Raw genomic sequence first — 20,695 nt, forward strand, 5'->3', positions numbered from 1 at the left:
TCTGCGCACAGCCCTGGTTCTAGCTGCGTTGCTGCTGGCCAGATGGCACTGCAGAGGCAATGACAGCATGTGCCTTCGCTGCTTGGGTACACAAGTGCCTTTAGCATTCACAGACATCGCCCCCGAGCCCTCCCAGCCTTCATGGAAGTGACACACGAGGCACCCAGTTTCGCTCAGACATGACCAGTGGTTTTGTCTCGTGTCACTTCCAAAGGAGCGGAGGAAGAGCCGTCGGCACGCACGGAAAAGCCTCCGCAGCGCTTCACATCGAGTTCCCGAGGGGGCTAATTGCTGTTGATTGCCTTGGCTGCAGAGTGTCACCTTCCTAGGTCCGGGGGTGGGGGAGAGCCGATGTTCGATGTTCGTGCGAGGTGCTGAGCTCAGCTTGGTCCCACCCTCTGGATCGGGGCTGGTGACGGAGCTGCGAGGTCTGGCACGGCAGCCGGCGAGCGTGTAGGCATGTGAAGATCTCCGTGTGCGTGTGGCTTGCTGCAGCAATGTGAAACGGATTCCAGCCGTATTCCCGATGATCACAACCAGCTTGGAAGACACCCCGGGTCGGTGGAAACAGATGGATTAAAAATAGAGAGCTAAGGGGCGCACGAAAAGACCTTTAGCGGGAACGCCACCAGTGAGGGTGTTGCTGTGCTGGGGACAGATGGCACGGGGAAGGGACAGGGAGAGGAGGCAGCGGGGGACTCTGCTTGGATTGGATCGGCCCCAGAAGGGGAAGAGTGAGGAAAGGAAATGGAGCAGGAATGGCCTTGGGCTCCTGGCACGTGGAGACCCTGCAGCTCCTCACTGCACCCTGGGCACTGCAGGGGTAACCACGAGGCCCTGGTGAGCAGGTGCCTCAAAGGGGGGTCAGTCAGTGCAGGGGAAGATGGAGAGAGGCTTGTTACCAACATGGAGCTCTCAGGAGCGTGCACCCACTCCTGCCTTGCCGGCCTCCATGAGGGAGCACACGTGTGGGGGGGGGAAATAGGGCAAGGAGGCTCCCAGTCCCCATTCAGCAGGGATGGGGATCATCCCCAGCCCCTTCCAGCACAGAGGAGGGGAAGTGCACATCCAAAGGACTTCCAGAGACACCAACCCTCTGCCAGAGAGGCCCCAGGGTCAGGGATCATGCAGAGTTCAGGGCAGTGATCGGGCTGGCCTGGAGGGAAGCCATGGTGCTGCCGCTCCCTCCAGCACTGTGAGCTCCTGGCTTTCCCTCCTTGCTTTCCCTCCTTGCATGGCTGCTCCCCTCTCCTCCACCACCACAAGCTGGAGTTTTCCGTGCTGGCACTTCTTGTAGCATCATTTAAGTTGGAAAGGACCCTTAAAATCATCAGGTCCAACCATTAACCCAGCACTGCTGTGTTCTCCATTAAACCATGTCCCCAAATGCCACATCCACAAGTTTTCTGAAGACTTCCAGGGATGGTTATTCCATCACTGTCCTGGGCAGTCTGTACCAGTGCCTGGCCACCCTTCCAGTGAAGAAGTTTTCCGTAATATCCAATGTAAACCTTCACTGGCACAACTCGAGGCCGTTTCCTCTGGTCCTGTCAATTTTTACCTGGGAGAAGAGATGAATCCCCCCACCGGCTCCACCCTCCTGTCAGGGAATTGCAGAGAGCAAGAAGGTTCCCCACGAGCCTCCTTTTTTCCAGGCTGAGCCCCCCCCCCCAGCTCCCTCAGCTGCTCCTTATCTGACTTGTGCTTTGATCGGGCAATCTCCTTTGAAAAAAACGAACCCAGGAGAGAGAGAGAGAGCACTGACAGCCAGAATGTCTTCAGAGCAGTGTCGGAGCCGTCGTGCCCACGGCAGCAGCAGCAGCTTTCCTGCCGAGGAGCCCTTTCCCCGCGCCCACCGCGGTGGGGGGGTGGGCTCCTGCCAGCAGCCAGCAGCTGCTGCTGAATGCTCACTTTCTCTAATTGAATAGCAGGAAGTTAAATCTTGTTTCTTTGCCTTTCAGGCTGTCAGCTGGAACAATCGCCCACCTGTGGCACCACCCCGGGGATATAAATAAGGAACAAAACACAATGCTGCCCGAGGAATGGATGGCGTTCCCAGATCTCCTGATACCGCGTGCCCACGCTAAAGGAGAGGTGTCTGTGCTGTGGGGGGCACGTGGGCAGCCCCTCAAGCTGCCAGGGTGGTGTGGGAACAGCTCCCAGGCGAAGGTATTGAACACGCAGGGGGGTGCACGGGCACCATGGTGTTTTCCCCCTGGAAAGGTGAGGCAATAGTACAAAGGGGCATTTTTATGAAATCAACTTATTTAAGGGTTCCCCTGTCTGCTTTTATGTTGGAAAAATACGTGTCCTGCCAATGAGCTGAAACTTCTTCCTCCTCTTTAATCCCCACCCCACCTCCCCGAGCCACCGTCTATTCCCACGGCCTCGCTGTGCCTCGAAACCACTGGCTATTCCCACAGCCTCCCTGTGCCTCAAAGCCTCCCAACAAATCTCACTCCGTTTTTCACACCAAAGAGCATCCACAGGCCCTCCCAGCCATGGCACTGGTGCGTTCAACACGGTCCACAGGCAGACACAGCCCCGTCCCGTGGCCTGTGGATGCTGCAGCAGCCAGAGCAGCGCTGTTATCCGGGCAGGGTAGGTGAATCCCAGCGAGATCAACTGCTGGGATGGCCGGTGCTCCCATCCAGCCCTGGGCTTGTCTGGGATCTGCCCCTCATCTCCAGGACAGAGGTTGGAGTGTGCCGGTGGCTGCCTCCCGTGCTTGCTCGCCGCTCCTCTTCCCCGAGCGTGCTGCCAGAGCGGCCGCCAAGCCAAGAGAGAGCGAGCTCCTTCCTGGAGCTGCGCCTCCCTCCCCGCCACCCAGGGCGCTTCCCTTCCCCGCCACCTCCGGCACTCGCATCATCAGTTCACAGCCCGGCCCGGCGCTCCCGCCGGGATGCTCCCAAGGCAGCGGCCGGCACAGCTGGGCCGAATCCGACAGCTCTGCACAGCTGGAAGGAGCCCAGCTGAGGAAAGGACGGAGGAAGGCTGCGGCACAGACCCTCCGGGAAGGGAGGAAGCGCGGCTGGGAGGGCAGCGGGAGCCACCAGCGCACTTGCACGCGCACTCACACGGGCCAACGCTGCTGCCACGAGAGGAAATTATTAATTTGCTGGGAATAAAGTCGGCAGCGAGTCAGAAAACATCCTTCTCCCGGTGCGCTGGAGAAAAGTCTCCCGGCCTCCCCTTGAGCCCTCCCTGCCAGCAGCCCTGGTGTCTTTGTGTGGGGGGACAGGCCTGGCACACGGGCGTGTGTCTGGGCCCCGTGTCCCCGTGCCAGGATGGAATGTGGGCAGTCTGGGCATCACATCCCCATGTGAGGACGGAATATGGACGGGCTTCTCTCAGATGCAGGACCCCTCACTCCTGGTAAGGGACTCATGGCACCCTGACCCAGGGGTGCTCCTGCCTCCCCAGTGCCGTGGTGGGGGATGTGGCCATGTCCCCCTCCCCACCACCCTTTGTCAGTCGCTGTGGTAACAGCTGTGGCCAAAATGCCACTTCCCTGTTTGTTTTCCCACTGCTGCCATGGCGGGGGTGGCCACGGCTGCCCTCCCTCCAGCTCCCCGAGTGGAGCCAGGGTATTCAGGGCTCAGCAGCCTGAATGAAGCCAGATCCCTGGACACATTCCTGTGGTTGTTGTTTTTTTTTTTTTTTCTTCCTTTTTTCTCTTTCTTCTCCCACCCCCCCCCCTCCCCTTCTCCCTCGCTTGGCACAAGCTGAAGGATTCAAAAGGAAGCCAGGCTTGGCAGACACGGGAGGGGGGGGGGGAGGAGGGAGTGGGGAGATGAAAGAAGGCCTCTCTCCAGCTTTCTCTTCCAGTTCCCACACTCAGCCGGCGCGGAGAGCTCCTAATGATTCCCAGCCGCACCTGGAGGAGGCCGCCTGGCCGCTGAGGAAGGGGGGAGCCTGTTTGTACAGCCAGCAGGACAGGCCCCCATCGCCCTGGCCGTGCCCTGCAGGGCAGCCCCACAGCCCCCCAGATGGGTCACCCTGGATGACAAGGTGCCTGAGGTGGCAGCCTTGCCACGGTGGTGCTTAAATGCCACATGCCAGAGCTGGGGCTGAGGAAAACCTCTTTGTGCCCAGCTTGGCGGGTTCCAAGCAGCTGCCCTTCCCCTGGGGGTCATACCCAGCGAGGTATGGGTGGGTTGGGGACCACCTGGGGGCTAACTTGTCCCCTGGGGTTGTGCTGAGGCAGAGGCACCCATTCACACACTCCCCAAACACTCGCCCGAAAGGTGAAGGAGCCCCAGGCAGCACCCCAGAAGGTGGCGGTGACACTTGGGGCACGTTGGGGCACAAAGGGCACCAGGCAGGGGGACACCGGCCACCATGTCACCCTGTGGCTGTGCCACAAAGCCCTTCACGCCCTCTCGTGGCACCCACTCAGCACCACAACCGTGCTGGTCCCTCTCCCCATCCCTGGCCCCATCCCCTTCCCAGTCCCCACAGCTGTGGCAGCAGGAACAGGCCCCCTGTTCCCTGGGGTAGGCACATCCCCACCAGGATGGGCGTAAATTCCAGCTCACGCAACCGTGTCCATCCGCCCTCCAATTCCCACCAGATGCAGCCCAAAAGCAAGTGCTGCAAGGGGCTGGCAGAGCCAGGCTTCCCTCACAGGGCATTCGGAGCGAATTTTCCTTCATTTATCCTCCCTGGCATCCGCAGCTTCTCTGGGCAACCTGTGCCAGGGCCTCACTACCTTTATGGGGAAGGATTTCTTCTAATATCCAATCTAAATCTGCCCTCATTCAGCTTAAAGGTATCCCCCCTTGCCCTGTCACTCTATGCCCTTGTCCAAAATCCCTCTCCAGCTCTCTTGGAGCCCCTTTAGGTACTGACATCCCCTCCTCTCCCCTTCTCTCCTCCCTGGGGGATTATGGCACAGTCCTATCCGGCAGAGTGCTGCCAGCAAAGCTTTGAAGTGCAGCCCTGGTAACAGAACCTTCACTGCAGGAATGGGAAAATGCCAGGACAGAGAGATCTCTGCCTCCATCGCTCACTGGTCTGGGCAGAACTGGGAAAACGAGGCAGTTTTTTAAAAGGGGAATCTCCAGGCAGGGAATGGGGCTGGATGGATTTGCTCTGCGGTTACAAGGTCTTTGCTCTCTTGGTGCTGCTCCAGCCCAGTAACCAAAGGGTTATTCCCACCAGTGTGGGTGGGAGCTATTCCCACAGAGCTATCCCCACGGAGTTATCCCACAGCTACCTTAAGGACCAACACCAAGCTGTGGGTACCAGTGGCTCCCAGTCAGAGCTGGGCAATTCCCAGTTCGGGGAGGGAAAGGCAGCAGAGAAGCGCAGGGTGGGGTTCTGTACCCCATTGACTCCTTCTGGCGAGGGGCCAGGCCCGAAGCAGAAACTGTCTGGTGCATCTTCCAAGGAGCTGGCCCAGCGTGGAGCTGCCTCTTGGCAGCGGGAGGCACCGGTTTCCTCCGTCCGCGGGGTGGTGAAGCGGCTTCACACCCGCCCCGTTGAGTCACGGCTTGGTCGGTGGCCTCGGCAGCGCGGGGCGGCTGAGCCCAGCCCAGCCCTGCCTGCACTCAGGGGAACCATTTTAGGCACCGGTGACAGAGGCATCAGCAGACAGGGCTATAAATAGCGGTGTCGAAGGAACGAGATGGTCAGGCTGTTCAAATCCTGGCACGGCCCCGCTAGCACTGATAGCAAGTGCCCTTTGCTTGTTCTCTCGCCGCCAGGTCCTCTTATCTGCTCTTCCAAGTCCGGGTGTTTCTGTCAGCCTGTCACCAGGTCCCCTGCCCTGATATTTTAGCCTCCTGGGATGGCTGCAGGTCCCTGATTGTGTTTGTTGGCGCCTATTCCACAGCCCATGAAAGATGTAAAACTAACTGGGCTGCAGGGGTGAGTGGAGTTCCCACCTGGGACTCCTCATGGCCAACACCATGGAGTTGTAGGGTCAGATCTGTATTTGCATAAGGGAAGGTATCCCTGCCCATGGCAGAGAGGTGGAACTGAAAGAGCTTTAAGGTCTCTTCCAACCCAAACCAGTCTGTGATTTTATAATTCTTCCTGATCTCTGTCACGGTGATGGGGAAACTGAGGCAGGGAGGTGTCATGACTTACCTGATGCACATGAAGGACCAGGAGAGCAGAGTCCACCCTCTGCCCGACCTCCCTGCCGTGCAGCTCATCATCAGGCGTGTCCCACCCTCACTGAGGCACCCCACAAGTTCTTGGGGTTAAATCCCGGATTCGTCATGAAAAGCACTTCTTGCTATTCAAGGCTGTGATTACCTCGGGAACATCTGCACTGACAATTGCTGAGTGGCAGCATAATTCCCCATCAGCTCTGCCTCCGCTTCTCCTCCTCCATGGGCTCCATTTCAAAGCGCTCTCACTGCAGAGCCCTTCAATGCTGGCAAAGGGAAAAGCTCGGGAAAACAGGCAGCAGAAACAAAACCTCAGGCTTGCAGCAAAGCGGTGACAAAACATCCCAGACCCACCTGCACAAACCTCCCCCTTCCAGCCCTACAAGGCCTTGGCCCATGTCCTTCCATGACCCTCCCTGGCCCCAGTGTCAGCCCTCAGAGTCAAGGGAGTTAGGGATGGTTGTTGCATCAGAGGCAGCTCTTGGCCTTGGCGTGGACGTCTTGACCTCTCAGGACTGGATGGACCCACCTGGAATTTCACTGGTCCAACACTGCCTGGAATCTGTGCTGGAATTTGACTTTTCCTCCAGGCATCTGGTGGAAGAACATGCAGGACTGGGGATGGGCTGGGGGAAGGCATTCCAGCAAACAAAACACTCTCTGCTGAGGGCCATCCATCCCTTAAATGAACACCCATAGCAGGGATGCTGCCCTGGGGCCTATGGACATTCCTTGGCTATATTTGGTGATGGATGGAGAATTTGTTGCTTCCCCTTAACCCATCTGTTCCCCTTACTGGCAGGGAGGAGCCAACACCAGAACTGCAGTGTCGCTACTCGGATAAACCCGGTACTTCAGCAGCAATAAATCTCCTCTGTTAAGCTTGTGCTGCCTCCCACCTGTTGGCTGAGAGAAGATCAAGTCGACAAAAAGTCTTCTGCCAAACTGTATTTTTATCCAGGGCTTCACCACGAGGCCAAGTTCCCACAAAAGCCATCCACGAAGCAGAGGGAGGCGTTTGTATCACCACACATCTCACCTCTGGAATCCCACCTCTCCCAGAGGTTCCCAGTTCCAAAGCAGGTGCTTTAATTATGTTTTCTGAACTCCCTTAATTAACCCCCTTTCTGAATTCCACCACCCTAAAAGCTGGGAGGTCCCCAAGCAGGGACCCCAGGCAGCCAAAATGCTCATGGTGAGAAAAGCGACTGAGAGAGCCAGGCTGGGACCAACATGGTTTATTACAGAAAAACACCCCGAGGAGTTTCATTAACATGGCAAAAAAAAAAACAAAAAACCACCAGAGGACGATGAAGTGAAACCCACAGCAACAACACACAGCAGGAAAGTCCAGTTGCCAGCCAGGACAGCACAAGAAGCATGACTGCACTGGCCCATCCAGGTGGGAGATGTGCCCAGCCCATGGAGAGGGCACCAGGGACCTCATCACACCCCCAGCCCGAGGGGACATCGCAGGTAGGCACACAAGGAAAGTCCATGTCTTCCAGTTGTAGTGATGGAGGAGAAAAAAAACCGCAAGAAGCCACGTGAATAAAAGCAAATGGGGCAGCCGCTGCAGGAACAGAAATCCCCACTCAGGAAAGGCTCAAGAGGGGAGAAGGGAGGTTTGCCTCGCCTTGGGCCCATTTCCTGAGTCCCACATCTCCAGTGAGCCCTCCAAGCTGCCCTGGCAGCAGGAGGACCCTCAGCACAGTCACTAAAACCCTGCCCTCAGCTCACACCCAGCTCCCTGTGCATCTCAGGGCCCTGGGAAGGCAGCAGGAAAGCTGCTGGGATCCAGGGCTGTGCCCCAAAATCACAGGGAATTACTTTCCTGGAGCTCACAGCACCTCCAGCCAGGGCACATCCATCTCCTCCTGCCAGCCCAGCCCTGCCAACACCAACGATGCCTCTGCATCACCCAACACGTGTGTTCCCCACGGCACCCAGTGCAACCACCCACCCCAGTGGCCGTGCTTGCACCCTGTATCCAATCCCACTGGCACCCTGCCCTGCTCCCAAGGGCTGGCTGACAATTCCATTCCTCCTGGAACATCCCCTCCCGAGCGCAAGCTGGGCTTGGCTGGGCTTCCACAATGCAGATCTTCAGGAAACACCTTGGAGATGTTTACTGGGAGGCCAGGCTGTGCTCCCCCTGGCCCTCCCAGCTGCCAGCAAGGTCTCCAAGATCCAGCTCAGATCCCAAAATCTTGGGTTCTCATTAAAAAGATGAGACCTTTCTATAAACCTGAACATTAATGGATGTATTACCAAGATACTCGTGTCTTTCAAGATTTTTCTTTTTCTTTGTTTGTTTGGATTTTAGACCTTCCTCTGAGGTGTTTGTCACCCAGATGTGACAAAGACAACCTTCCTCTGAGGTGTTTGTCTGTCACCCAGATGTGACAAAGAACAGTCTGTCAATTTTTTTTTTTTTTGGGGGGGGGAAAGTGCAATTTGCTCTTCACTGCTAGAGCAGGATTTAGTGCAACGAGAAAAGTCTGCCAAGCCACTGAAGGCATCACCAGCTTGTTTATATATTCCTCAAAAGTGCAATAACTCAAGCTCCAGCCTCACTCTTTGAGCTGAAACTTCCCTGGAAAGAGCCAGAGGCAGACACACACCTTGGGAAACTTCAGCCCATGGAGTTTTTTAGGAAAGTACAAACTGATAGTACTGAGCATCCTTCCTGCTCAACTGTGGGGTGTAGTACAAAAAAATACAGGGAAGAAATAATCTTTAAATTTTCCTCCTGAGAGTGTCCTCTGGGACAGGGCTTTGAGCAGAAATGTCAGTGTGATTTTCACACCCGTTTCTCTCCAATTGATTTCTCATCCTGTTTTTTAATCAGAGATTTGGTTCTCTCACAGCATCACTAGCAGAGGTGTCTATTTTAGGAAACACCAGAGGTTTTAAGAAGCTGAGGAGAAAAAGATTATCAACTCACATGGGCTCAGCCTAGAAAGGGAAAAAAAAAATCCTTTAATTAAAATCCCCAGGCTGAAATTCTCTGCAGATTTACCTAAATGGACTTCAAATGATGTCCCTAATATATCAGGGCCTGCTTTTAACTTAATTCAAGCTCCGGGCATGTGCCTGCAGCCCCTGGACGGCTCAGGGATGAGCTGGGCTTTGGATGCCTCATCAAGATTATTATTTTCAAGTGCTAAATCATGCAAGTGTGAAACTCAAATAATAAAAAGTTGGGCCAACAATACATTAGCCCAAAGCTCCAAGCAGGAAACAAGATTTATTCATTTTAATATGTGTTTCTCTTTTTCCAAATTTAAGCTGTTCAGCTGGCAAAATCTTGGTGAAAGGGCAGATATTGAATGTTTTCTGGTTGGGGAGCAGAAGCTGAGTCTGGGAAGGAACAATACTGTGGTTTAATTTTAGTTAAAAGGGACATTTTGTTTCAAAGCTGCAAGAAAGGTTTTCGGGTGCTCCCCACTTTCCAGCTCAGCCTAAACATTTGCTCTGGAAGTCAAAGCCTTTGGGAGTTACCTGGGGGTTTAAATAAACGCCAATAGGTGAAACCTGCCTGGCACAAAGAGTCCACACAAGGCAGATCCATCCTCGAGGGATTTTGCCTGAAGCAAGCGCAGAGCGCGTGGACGAGCTGGGGAAACGGCTCGGGGGACGCCTGGCACAGAGGAGCCCCCAGCCCCACGAGGGACAGGGGCACCACCACGACATCCCCGACTGAAAGAGGCGAAAGGAAGCGTTTCTTCAGCCCCCTCCTCCCTCCATGCCCCCGACGCGGCTCCCCTTGGGGAACAAACTCACGTCCCCCCGGGACAAACGCTCTGCCTTGCAGACCAGGACCCCGGTGGGAGCGTGGCACACGGGGTGAGGTCCATGCCAGGGGCTGTGGGACCAGCCAGTTCCTCTATTTGCTGTTGGGGGTTTGCTTCTCCGGCGCCGGCCGCTTGTGCTTCTGGGCGACGCCGTAGGGGACGTGGGCGGCCACGGTGCCCATCTCCTTGGCTCCCTCCACGTGGAACATCTGGTCGTCGAAGAAGATGTGGGGGCGGATCTTCCTCAGCAGGGGCCCCTTGGGAGCCCCAGCCAGGAACAAAGCCTCGTCCGTCTCCAGGCCCCAGCTGCGCAGAGTCTTTAGGGCCCGGGCGCCCGAGCTGGCCGCGCTCCTGGCGGTGACCAGGTACGTGCGGATGGGACACTCCATCCTCAGCCCCTTGGAGTAGAACTTCTTCTGCAGCTTCCCCAGAGCCTCCAGGAAGCCCTTCAGGGGTCCCTGATGAAGCAAGAAGAAACCATCACTCTGAATGCCACCCTTCTTCCTCCCTAAACCACAGCAAGGGCCCCACCGCAGCCACCCCCAGCAGCTGCTGACCCACCCCGCCTCACACCCCACATGCCCATCTCTGCCTTGCTCCCAGAGGTGAGAGCATCCCTGAGGGCTGCCTGCCTCCCAGAGCCTTTTCCTGGCTTCATCCCAGCGCTACCTGCGCCAGAGGCTTGTTCTCGTGAGCCTTTTCGTGCTCGAAGAACATGTCCAAGCCATGAGCCTTCACGATCTGCTCCGACTCATCCGAGAAGAGCACGGCGTCCCCGTCAAACGCCACCCGCAGCTGCTTCTCTGACACCTCCAGGTCTCTGCTGGGGCTGAAGATGGTGGCTGCAGCGATCCCTGCAGAGGTAAAGCGTGAGGCAAGAGGTGGCAGTTATCCAAGGATCCGTCCTCGTGGCGCGTCCACTGAGGAGCAGAACAAAACACGGCGGGCTGGAAGCAAACACTGCAAGGAAATGCACCCAGGAGCGCCTGCAGCTTGGCCCCAAGACCTCTCACAGCAAAAAAACAAATCCCCAGATGACAAATCACCCTTTGCATACGAGAACTAATGAGGAAAAACAGCGCCTTTGCCTTGGAAGAGCTGGGGAGCTCATGGAAAGGCTTATTTCTATGGAAACTAGAGGCTCTTTGGAGCATCAAAGATGTGGGACGAGGCAAACCTGAATTGCATGTCAACGTAGGGACATGGATATTGGAGTTATTGCTGCTGGCACCAACCCCCTGAGGGCTCCAGGCTCCCCCCACTGCCCCCCCCTCAAAGCTGGACCCCAGACTCACCCTCTTCAATGGCCCCACTCACTTTCTCGGCGTCGGAGGAGAGGTAGAGGTTGGTGTGATAGGCCTTGAGGTAACAGATGGGGCTGTTCCCTCCCGTCATGCAGAACCTCTCGATGAACAGATCTGAGGGCAGACAGACCCCAAGGTGAGCCTGACTGCCCCCTGAACAAGCCTTGACATGCTGCTCCCCGTGGCATCCCCAGAGCCAGCAGGACTGGGCTAATTTTGGCTCTGCTGCCCGACAGCAGGGCCAGCAGCCAGAGCACCTCAGCACCAGCCAGCTCCCGCTCCCACCACCCAGGAAATCTGGGAGAAGCGGGCTCTGAGGGTGGTTGGCAGGAGGAGATGAGAGAAAACATCTCCTTTTCTCAGTGCAAAGGCAAAGGACGCCTTCGCTCCCCGCTTACCGTAGTGGTTGATGCTGTTGATCAAGCGAACCCCAACCTGGGCGTGGTTGTTGGTCATGAGGACGATGTCGAAGAGCTCCTCGCTGTCAGGGTAGAGCTCCCTCAGCTGTGTATTCACCGCCTCCAGCGCCTGCAGCACCCCAGGGTGAAGGGGGGGAGTGTCAGCCAGCCCCAGGCGTGACCCTGACCCCCCCTCCCACCGAGCAAAACACTCCTGTTCACCAAACCAAGGCTCTGGCCCAACCCCAGCTACACCCTGAGCCAAGCCAGGGTCAACTGGGAAAAAACAGGCTGATTTTTGAGGGGGGAAAAACCCACAGAGCTGCTCTTCTGTTTTCAAACATGAAAGGTTTCGAGCTTAGGAAAGGAGAATAAATTAGCTCTGAGTTACAGATAAGTGTTTTTTTTCAAGCAATCAGAAACAGAACAAGTCTCTCCCCACCGAGTGGATTAGTTTATTCGTTGGGAACAGGCAAGAGATTGCTCCAGTGAGCACCCAAAGCTGCACTAAATCCAGAGCAACTGGGGAAGAAATTGGAAAATATTTTTCGCATTTGAAATGCCTCATTTCAACACGTCAAAATTAGAAATTGGCTTACTCTGCAGCAAGGCTAAACTCTGCCAATCTAAAAGAATAAATAAATCGTAATAATAATAATTTTTTTTAAAGTTATGAGAATTCCCCAAAGGGAAACTTTAAATATGATCCGAAGAGACGATTTCTTCAGTTCTTGGGCTCCGTTGCCAAAAATCCAGCATTTGCTCAGCCCTGGACGCAGCACATCGCTTGCCAGGAGGTTTATTTGACCTCTGTTTGCTCTGTGGCTGCATCCCTTCTGCCACAGTGCTCATCCCCATCCCGACCCCATGCAAGCATTCCACAGCACTCCCCTTTCCCAGGAATTTTTGGGGTGAGGACCACAGTGCCGATTCACCTTGGGTGGGTGGCTGCTCACCTTGACAAAGGGAAAGGCAGCCCCGGGGAGGAAGGGCTCGTTCTCGTGGTCCAGCTGGTATTTCACGTAGGCCTCCACCCCTTGCTCGTTGTAGATCTTCTGCTCCTCCTCCATGCGGAACAGCGCCCGCGAGGACACGGCGATGGTGATGGCGTTCTCGGGCTTGGGCTGCGGGCACAGGGACAAGCTGGGCAGGCAGCCCCTGCTCCCCGGGGTGAGGGGGGCATCTGTTCGCTCCCAGCATGAAAGGCCAGGGGGTAGGTGACACCTCCATAGTGATTTGGAGGACAAGGGGCGGCTGCAACCCTGACCTCCCAAGGCTTCAGCAGATGGAGCGCCTGACGCGCCGCCCCCGCAACTTTGGGATACCTGTGGTCCCGTTCCCACTGCAAACAGGCTCTCAGGCCCAACGGGCTACCCCAGGAGAACCACTCAGCCTCATGCAGAAAGGGATTTTTGTGGCTTTTCCCACCACCCCCCCTCCCCAGCCAGGAAAAACCACTCTGCGGCTCAGCCAGATCCGCATCCCGTGATGCCGTCCAGATGTGACAAACAACCCGCGCCAGCTCAGCTTCTAAAAACACTTGATGGAGTTATTGTGGGCGGAAACACGACAAACAGGTGGTGCAGGCGATGATTTATGTGTCATTATTATTAATGTTCGAAGGCTTGATCCAAAATCCACCGAAGTCAACGAGGCACCTCCAGTGGGGCTTGGCAGGGAGAGAGGGAACACTGGGAAAGTCAATCTCATCTTGACCCCCACCCCGATGTCCTTCTCCCCTTAGAGGGCAGGGAGGTGTTAATCCCCATCACTCACTTGCAAGCACAAAAATAAGTTAATCACTGGTGGCCAATGAGAAATGCTCACTGCCAGGACAGCAAATCCTGCAGAGGGACAGTGGCACAGGGAGCCCCGTCCTCAGCAGAGCCTGCAGTGAGTCCAGGGAGCAGGACAGGAGCTCAGGGATGCATCTCTGCAGGGAGCCTGTGAAATCCAGGTGTCAGCACTGCAGAAACCGCTCCTCTGTGATCTGCAGGATCCTCTGTGGCATTACCCCATGAGTAATCCTCCGGCAATGCCGTTTGCCCAGAGGGTGGAGGGTGCCTCTGCCAGCTGCTCTGCACGCCCAGGTGCTCCAAAGTTCAAGCTCCCACCCTGCCTAGGGCTGAGCTTTGGAACAGCAGCCTGGCAAGGATGAGGTGCCCCATCCACATCGGGGATTCACTCCCTGCAGGGCTGGGCTTGCCCTGGGGCTCGCTCTGCCCCCAGCCTGGCATGAGGCACACCCAGGAGTGAGTCACTGGGAGCCTCCATCCCATTCCCAGCACCAAACACCCCTGTAAGCAGGGCCCAGGGCCAGCCCTGCAGCATGGTCAGTCCCCTCTCCAAGCCTGCCTCGGTCCCCAGATTCCCCAAATCCCCAGCAAAGCGATTAAGCAGCAGGTGATTAGGACGAGACACAGATTAGCTCAGGCTGAGAACATCACTACGGCCGCAGGGATCCCTTTCCTGCAGCATTTGCAAAGAAATATGATCCCATCTGGAAGTGGCCCCTTTAGGAAAGCGAGGGGAACAACCCCCAGGACATGCAGGATCACCCAGGTCCACGCAGGAGCTGATCCATGGCACCAGCATCACTCCAAGTGAACCAGAGCCAGGTCTCCAATTATGTTCAGCTCCCCAAGGGGTGTCAGCTATTAACCGGTCACGGGCCAAGTCTTGGCACTTCACCTCATTAATTAATAACTCTGGTGACATGGGCCATTTATTAGCTGAAAATATTAATAACCACTAAAGGTCTTGGGACATCCGGCCATTAGCTGGAGTCCTGCCTCTCCATCCTTCTCCCGACTCCCTGCAGTGCTGTAGGAAAGCTGCCAGGTGTTTGCTCCCTGATCCTGGTCCAGGGCAAAGCATCCTCCAGAACCAGCCCTGGAGGAAGATCCCTAGGAGAGAAAATAGGTCAGCAGCCCATATGTAACAGCTGAGAGGCAAGGAAGGGGGCGAGAAGGATGTTTGGGGCCATAAGCTGGGTGCCCAGAGGGAATTACCATCTCTGTCTCCACACACACACACACACCCCTTGCACCCCGAGGGGGCCCCTTGCGCAACAGCAACAGGCTGCTCAAGGTCCCTTCCCTGCCACTTAAAGGCACCAGCCTCCAGGAGGTTAATTTAAGGGGTAATAAACACAGCAATAAAAATAACCATAAGCTTGGGGCCTGACTCTGCCCCAGCGTGGGCTGCTGGAGCCCCAGGTGCCCGCGGGCAGGAAGCTTGGCCCTTGGGAATGGGACCTGCCGGATCCTGCCAAGGAAGATTTGCACCTTCAGAGCACTTTAGGTGCAGGAAAGTCTCAGCCGGGTGCTGAGGCAGCTCCCAGCTCCGGCTGGGCTGGAACAGCCCTGCTGTTCTCTGGGAAACGCTGACATTTAAAAAATAAGGCAATTCTGCTCCGCGAGGAGGGATCCGCATTTTGACATTTCTTTGAAGTGGAGCTTTCGTTTGGAAGCGTTCCCTCCTCAAGGTTGTTTGGATGCTTCTCCCTCCCCACTAGTACTGCAGATGGCCATTACAACGTTCACAAATGGGCTTTAAAAAGCCTCAGCGCTCCAGGAACCGCAGCACCTCAAATCCTCCATCAGAGTGCTGCGAAAAACCCAACAAATGCCGCTTTTCCCCCAAAACCCATGAGGTTTCAAGGCAAACACCCTCCTTTTGTAACAGAAGCATGTGCATGGGAGGGGTCCTGCTCACACTCCTGGTTGGGATGTATTTAGACTCACAGCCCCCATCCCAACACAGCCTGCTGCTCCTGGTGCCCCAGCCCCTGGGGGTTTGGGAACTCTGAATCACAAACTGTTTTCCCCTCGGAGCAACATCCAAGGTCAGCCAAGGTCACTTAAAGCTCATCATCCAACACAAGTCCAGGCTCCGCTCAGCTGAATCCAACTGAATCTGCTGCCTGGGGATTCGTGGTGAGCTCTTCTCCCTTCCCATGGGAACGTCAGACCCAGCCCCATCCTGGGGGAGCAAGAGATTAATGATGTGTTTAAGAGAGGTACAAGCAGGGCAGCATGGGGGAAGGTCCCATCCTAATCCTGGGTCCATCCCTGCAGGCAGGCGAACAGGAGGGATGACCAGGGACATGTCCCAACAGCCCAGCCCTTTGGAGAGGGACATCAGCCCTTGTCACAGCTCCAGGTGGTCCCCAAAGTCGAAGCCCCATCTCAGAAGCGTTAAGTGGCCTTTCCAACATGCTCCAGACCCACCAAGTGCAAAAGCCATCACAGACCCAAACCCCCAATTTGGGGGCAAAGATGTATTTCAGGAGTGACTGGAAACAGCCCATTTCCCTCTGCAGACCCAACAGCTGGCGGCCTTTAAATAGCCCTTCTAATCAGATGTAAATCCTAAGCAGCCCCCCAAGGATTAGAGACAGACATTTGGAAATCCCACAGGCTCCCAGGATGTGCAGCAGCACTGTGCCCTCCCACCCACAAGAGCCACAGGTGCCCACAGTGGCATCCAACACCAGCAGCTCCACTGCCACCCCAGAGGCCACCACTGGTAGGAGCTGCAGTGGGGACCCCGTTCTGCACCCCTTGATCCCTGCCTGGGGCTGAATCTGCTGGGTCCTAAAATCCTGGAGGAATCCTGCCAGCTCTGGGTACTTCTCTGGATGCTGCAGAAGACCAAATTCAGCATTTGGAGTGCATTTTGGAGTGAAATTTGGTCACTTTCTTTGGCAGAAGAAGGGCTTGCTCCAGGATCAAGCATCACCCCCACTCCAGCTACAGCATCCCAAAAATCAGGCACCATGGTGACCCCAAGGGTGCAGGGGACAAGCAGGGTGCTCAGAGGAAGGGAACCAAAAGGTCAGCTCCCATTAACCCCACTCAGCGTCACCAGAGAGGCTGGGGGACATTTTCAGCATTGCTGAGGAGTGACAAATCTCTTTGCTGACCTCCCCAGCTGGCAGGAGCGGGGCTGGAGCAGCCACGGGAGCCAGAGTGTGGGAAGAGCTGAGAGACCCCTGCAAAGTGGGAATGCCCCGTTAACCAACCCATTTCCCAGCCAGGAATGGGCTCCCCAAAATCCCCCTGGCTCCTGCCACCTCACAGCCCACGTCCAGGAGGGAGCAGCCCCCACAGCTCACACTTGCTCTCCCACAGGTTCCTGCTCCTGTTCCACCAAGAGGACGGACAGACCTGGCACCTCCAAGGGCGCAGACTGACAACTCCACTTCCCGTGTGCACTCCGAGCCCCCTGCTCGGGATCAGATTAAAGTTCAGGCCGATGGCTGGGATGGTTTTGAGTTTTCCAAGAGCACTATTTACACTGTGGAAAAGAGCTCTGCAGCCATCCATCACAGGGCTGACAGATGCCAGGAAGGGCAGGGGCAGCCCAGCTGTGTGTGACGGCCCCCGGCCTGCCCCAACAGAGGGGCACAGGGCTGGGCATCGTCCCCAGCCCCTCACAGGGGGATGGCACAGCCTGACTTCAGGGTCTGAGTGCCTGGATCTCGGCCCTGGCGCTGGTTTGCCACGAAGGCAAAGCACAGTCCCTGCCCCGTGCCTCAGTCGTACAGCACAGATGGGTGCAGCGGTCACCGAGCTGGCTGCAAGGAGGGGAAGAGGAGGAGCCTGGACTGACATCCACACAGGCTGAAAGCATGGCATGAAAGACAACTAGCTGCATCCCACCACCAAGCCAGGGCTGTCCCTTTCTTTTGGGAAGGGCACAGCAATGCCAGCTGGCAGCGGGTCCACAACAGGGAGGTGCAGTCAGGTCCCCAGTGGGGAGAGCACAGGGGCTGCTCCACACTGGGGTCTGCAGAGCGAGAGCTTGGCTGTCTCCCCTCGTGGAGAGGTCACACAGAGCTCCCGCAGCTACCCCGAGGTACGGCAGCACCTCCAGGCTGGCTCAGCCCTGGTTAGATAACACAGGCTTTCCCTCTAATCTCCCGGAGCAGCCAAGCCTGGCAGGGGCAGTTGCACCCCTGTGACACCCCACTGCTCTGGGCAGGGATTCAGCTCCCGGGCTGTCCCCCTGCTCCGCCACTGCCACCCCTCCTGTCCCTGGCAGGGCCTCCCGCCTTGGCGCAGGGGACAGGCAGCTCATGGGACACGGAGCCACCCTGCATGGACAGCTCAGCCCAGCAGGGACCCGGGAACACCACAGGGACCCGCAGGAACCCAGAGACAACCAAGAGTAACCCAGGGATGCCAGGGAGGAGTGGGGGCATCTAGAGACACCTGATAGGAGACAGAGTGTCAAAGAAAAAACAGAGACAACCCGGGGGGACCCCAGAGAGCCTGGAGGAGATGGGGCACCCAGAGACACCCGGGGGGTTCCAAGGGAGAACCCAGAGAAGATGAGGCACCCAGGAGGACCGCAGAGAAACTGTAGAAGATGGGGCCCCTGGAGTGACCTGGGGGCACCCGGAGGGGATGGGACACGCGGTTTGGAGGGGCGCACCCAGAGGGGCTGCGTCCCCCGGCGTGGGGAGGAGGTGGGGGGGAGCAGAGAGCGCAGCGCAGCTCGGCACCTCGGGGGGTCTCACCGATTTGGGCTTCTTCTTGGGGGCGAGGTTGTCGTAGAAAGCCTTGGCTTCATCCCAGGGCCGGCCCGGCGCCCCGGCGGGGCCCGGCGGCTCCATAGCGCGGCGGCTCCGGGACACCGGCGGCTCCGGGGCACCGGCGGGTCCGTGCGCGGCGGCGGCTCCGCCAGTCCCGGGAGCTCCGGGAGCCGGGGCCGGCCCGGCGGAACGTGCTTTATAAGGCATCCCATGAAGCTCCGGGGTTTCAGTCCACCGGGACACGGATTAACCTCTTCGGGACCGAGCGCTCCTCGCCGCCGCCGCCTCCCCTGGCGCCCGGTGATACCGGGGTGCTGCGGGGAACTGAGCCGGGAGCCCTCGCTCCAAAGCAGAGCCAGCCCCTGGGGGCAGCGAGCCCCCGGGAGCGAGGGGAGGGGGTTGGGGACAAAGGTGACGTCAACAGAGCCCCCCGGGAGAACACGGAGCAGGATGTGATGGGGCACCCACGGGTGACGCCAGCTCCTGCTCGTGCCAAGGGCTTGGCCATCCTTGGAGAGCACAGGGTGGCACCGAGGCCAGGGCAGCGGGAAGGGCAAGAGAGTGGTCAGAGCTGGGAGCTGGAGCAGCCACGATGGTGGCAGCACGGTAGGACAAAGGTGTAGGGGGGCCCTGCCCTGTGCCAGGGTTACCTGGGCCGTGCACTAATTAATGGAACGAGCATAGGTGTTAATTAAGGCTCTCCACTCCCAGGAGTGCTGGTGACATCAAGTCTGGACACAAACCAGCACATACAGCCCGGCATTCAGCCCAGACTAAAATCTACACCACGATCAGCAGACCCCCAGAAGCCCCAGAGACCAAAACCCATCAGCCAGGAAGGGGCATACGATGGAGGATCCCACCTTGTCTCACCTGCACCAGGGCAAGCACCTGGGAGAAGGTCACAGAGCCCCAGGACAGAGCCCAGCAGCAGGTTTTTTTCACCCAAAGCCCTGTGCTACAGCTGAAGAAAAACACTCCCTGTGGACCACAGCCTGTTCATGAGATTGATCCAACACCAGTTCACTCACACTGAGGCTCAGCTAGGAGAGTAGAGCCAGCTGGGTGCTGGTAAGCAGGGCTGGCTCCAGGGATCCCAAACCCTTTGGGTGTTCGATACCATTTCAGCCTCAAAGACTTCCTTTCCCCAGGGCTGTTTCAGGTCCCTCCTGAGGAAACACCTAAACTTCCTCTGCGGTGGCCCCAAGGGAAGCGGGAGCTTGGAGAGCTCCGGGATCGCTGAGGCTATTCTTGGAGTCCCCTCTTCAAGCTTTTGAGTTGCTGCCCTTTCAGGCAGCAGCCCTGGCACATCCCCAGGCCCCCACACAGCAGGACCTGCCCTGTCCCTCCTTCCCCAGCACTGCTGAGCTGGGAACACACACGCACACTCCTGGAAAGCACAGCAGCCAAACCCGGGGTGCAGAGCTCTCCCCTCAGCAGCGCTCCTAAAAATACACACCCAGCTTTGCCTTTGGAACCTTCCCATCTCCTTGCTCATGTGCTGGCTGCTGCAGGACAGACCAGGTGATTTGCAGCACCCCAAGTGGGATGGGGTGAGCTGGGAGTCAGCACTGCTGCCCAGGAGCCAGCCCTGCCTGATTGATTAGAGAAGCATTAAAATTTGGTGAGAGCTCCTTAGCAACAGCCACCGTCTGTGCAAGCTGCTGGTGGAGAAGAAAGGCCAGAGGAAACAAGGCACAGGGAAAATGAGGATGGAGAAAAGGACCTCACCCTCCCCACAGCTGCAGCAGCTGCCCCCCAACAAGCCCCTCAGGGGGAACACCATACACAGGGGGCAGTTTATTTTTCCATTAAAAAAATAGATGACAACTTCACCATCTCCTAACAGATATTGCAGTCATCAACACCACAACGTGCAGACTAAACACCGACCCGTGACAATATTCCTGGCCTGGGGTAGGAGGGATGGATGCAGCAGGCTGGGATGGGAGAGGAAGGAGGGACAGGCATGTTTCTTGTGGTCTCAGAGCCTTGCCAGGAGGCTCAGCAGGTGCAGGAGCCATCCACACCTCTCCACAGCCCCAGTCCAGGAGCCACCAGTCCCTACAGCAGCACCACACACCAGGAGCAGCACTTGAATGTGCCTCAACTCCTGACCTTGCCCCAGGGCAGCCCACGGAGGAGTCAGGCAGCCCCTGCCTTCAATTTGGGACCCCAGACATCACCTCAATATCAAGGAAGGTCAGAAATGCCACAAAACAGCTGAGATGCTGCCTGGGCAGCTGTGGAGGTCACTCACTCGCTCTGCCAGCTCACACAGGTGATGGGGTGGAAGGTGGCTGCTGGGATCACACATGGGCACCATCCAAGGGTGGCCTTGGACACTTCTGTTCTCCCCTAAAGTCCCCTGACCAACCCTGGCTGTTCCCAGCAGGAAAAGCAGAGGTGGAGAAGCTCAAGCCAGTGCAGCACCCTGCCCAAGCTCCTCAGCACCCTGGGGCCAGCCCTGGCCCCTCTGGGCACCCTTCCAGAGAATTACCAGCAAAGGAGAGACCAGGACTAGGACTTGGAACTT

The 20,695-nt window shown here is 57.1% G+C and overlaps 1 protein-coding gene across 2 annotated transcripts; it reads right to left on the bottom strand.

Annotated features, from left to right (window-relative positions):
* Positions 1-9,372: 9,372 nt before the first annotated feature.
* Positions 9,373-18,268, bottom strand: NT5C1A (5'-nucleotidase, cytosolic IA). 2 transcript variants are annotated; one of them, XM_027903391.1, is made up of 6 exons: positions 18,145-18,268; positions 12,575-12,742; positions 11,619-11,748; positions 11,212-11,334; positions 10,586-10,770; positions 9,373-10,374 (listed from the first exon to the last, which is right to left on the bottom strand). In XM_027903391.1, the coding sequence occupies exons 1-6, from the start codon at positions 18,238-18,240 to the stop codon at positions 10,009-10,011; spliced, it is 1,068 nt and encodes a 355-aa protein (XP_027759192.1). In that variant the 5' UTR covers positions 18,241-18,268; the 3' UTR covers positions 9,373-10,008. The 2 variants fall into 2 exon arrangements, with proteins under 2 accessions (XP_027759192.1, XP_027759193.1); XM_027903392.1 differs by having other exon boundaries at positions 11,234-11,334; positions 11,619-11,701; positions 18,145-18,267.
* Positions 18,269-20,695: the final 2,427 nt, after the last annotated feature.

This window comes from Empidonax traillii, unplaced genomic scaffold, assembly GCF_003031625.1.
Source record: "Empidonax traillii isolate 1590-97213 ecotype Southwest subspecies unplaced genomic scaffold, ASM303162v1 scaffold958:size599741, whole genome shotgun sequence".
NCBI classification, from domain to species: domain Eukaryota; kingdom Metazoa; phylum Chordata; class Aves; order Passeriformes; family Tyrannidae; genus Empidonax; species Empidonax traillii.

What these genes read in the sequence shown, in the direction of transcription:
- NT5C1A (XM_027903391.1), bottom strand. Translation starts at nt 18,240, where the DNA reads ATGGAGCCGCCGGGCCCCGCCGGGGCGCCGGGCCGGCCCTGGGATGAA. An exon ending in CCAAGAAGAAGCCCAAATCG is followed by an intron (nt 12,743 to 18,144) that starts GTGAGACCCCCC and finishes CTGTGCCCGCAG; the next exon opens with CCCAAGCCCGAGAACGCCAT. An exon ending in GAGTGGGGCCATTGAAGAGG is followed by an intron (nt 10,771 to 11,211) that starts GTGAGTCTGGGG and finishes TTACCTCTGCAG; the next exon opens with GGATCGCTGCAGCCACCATC.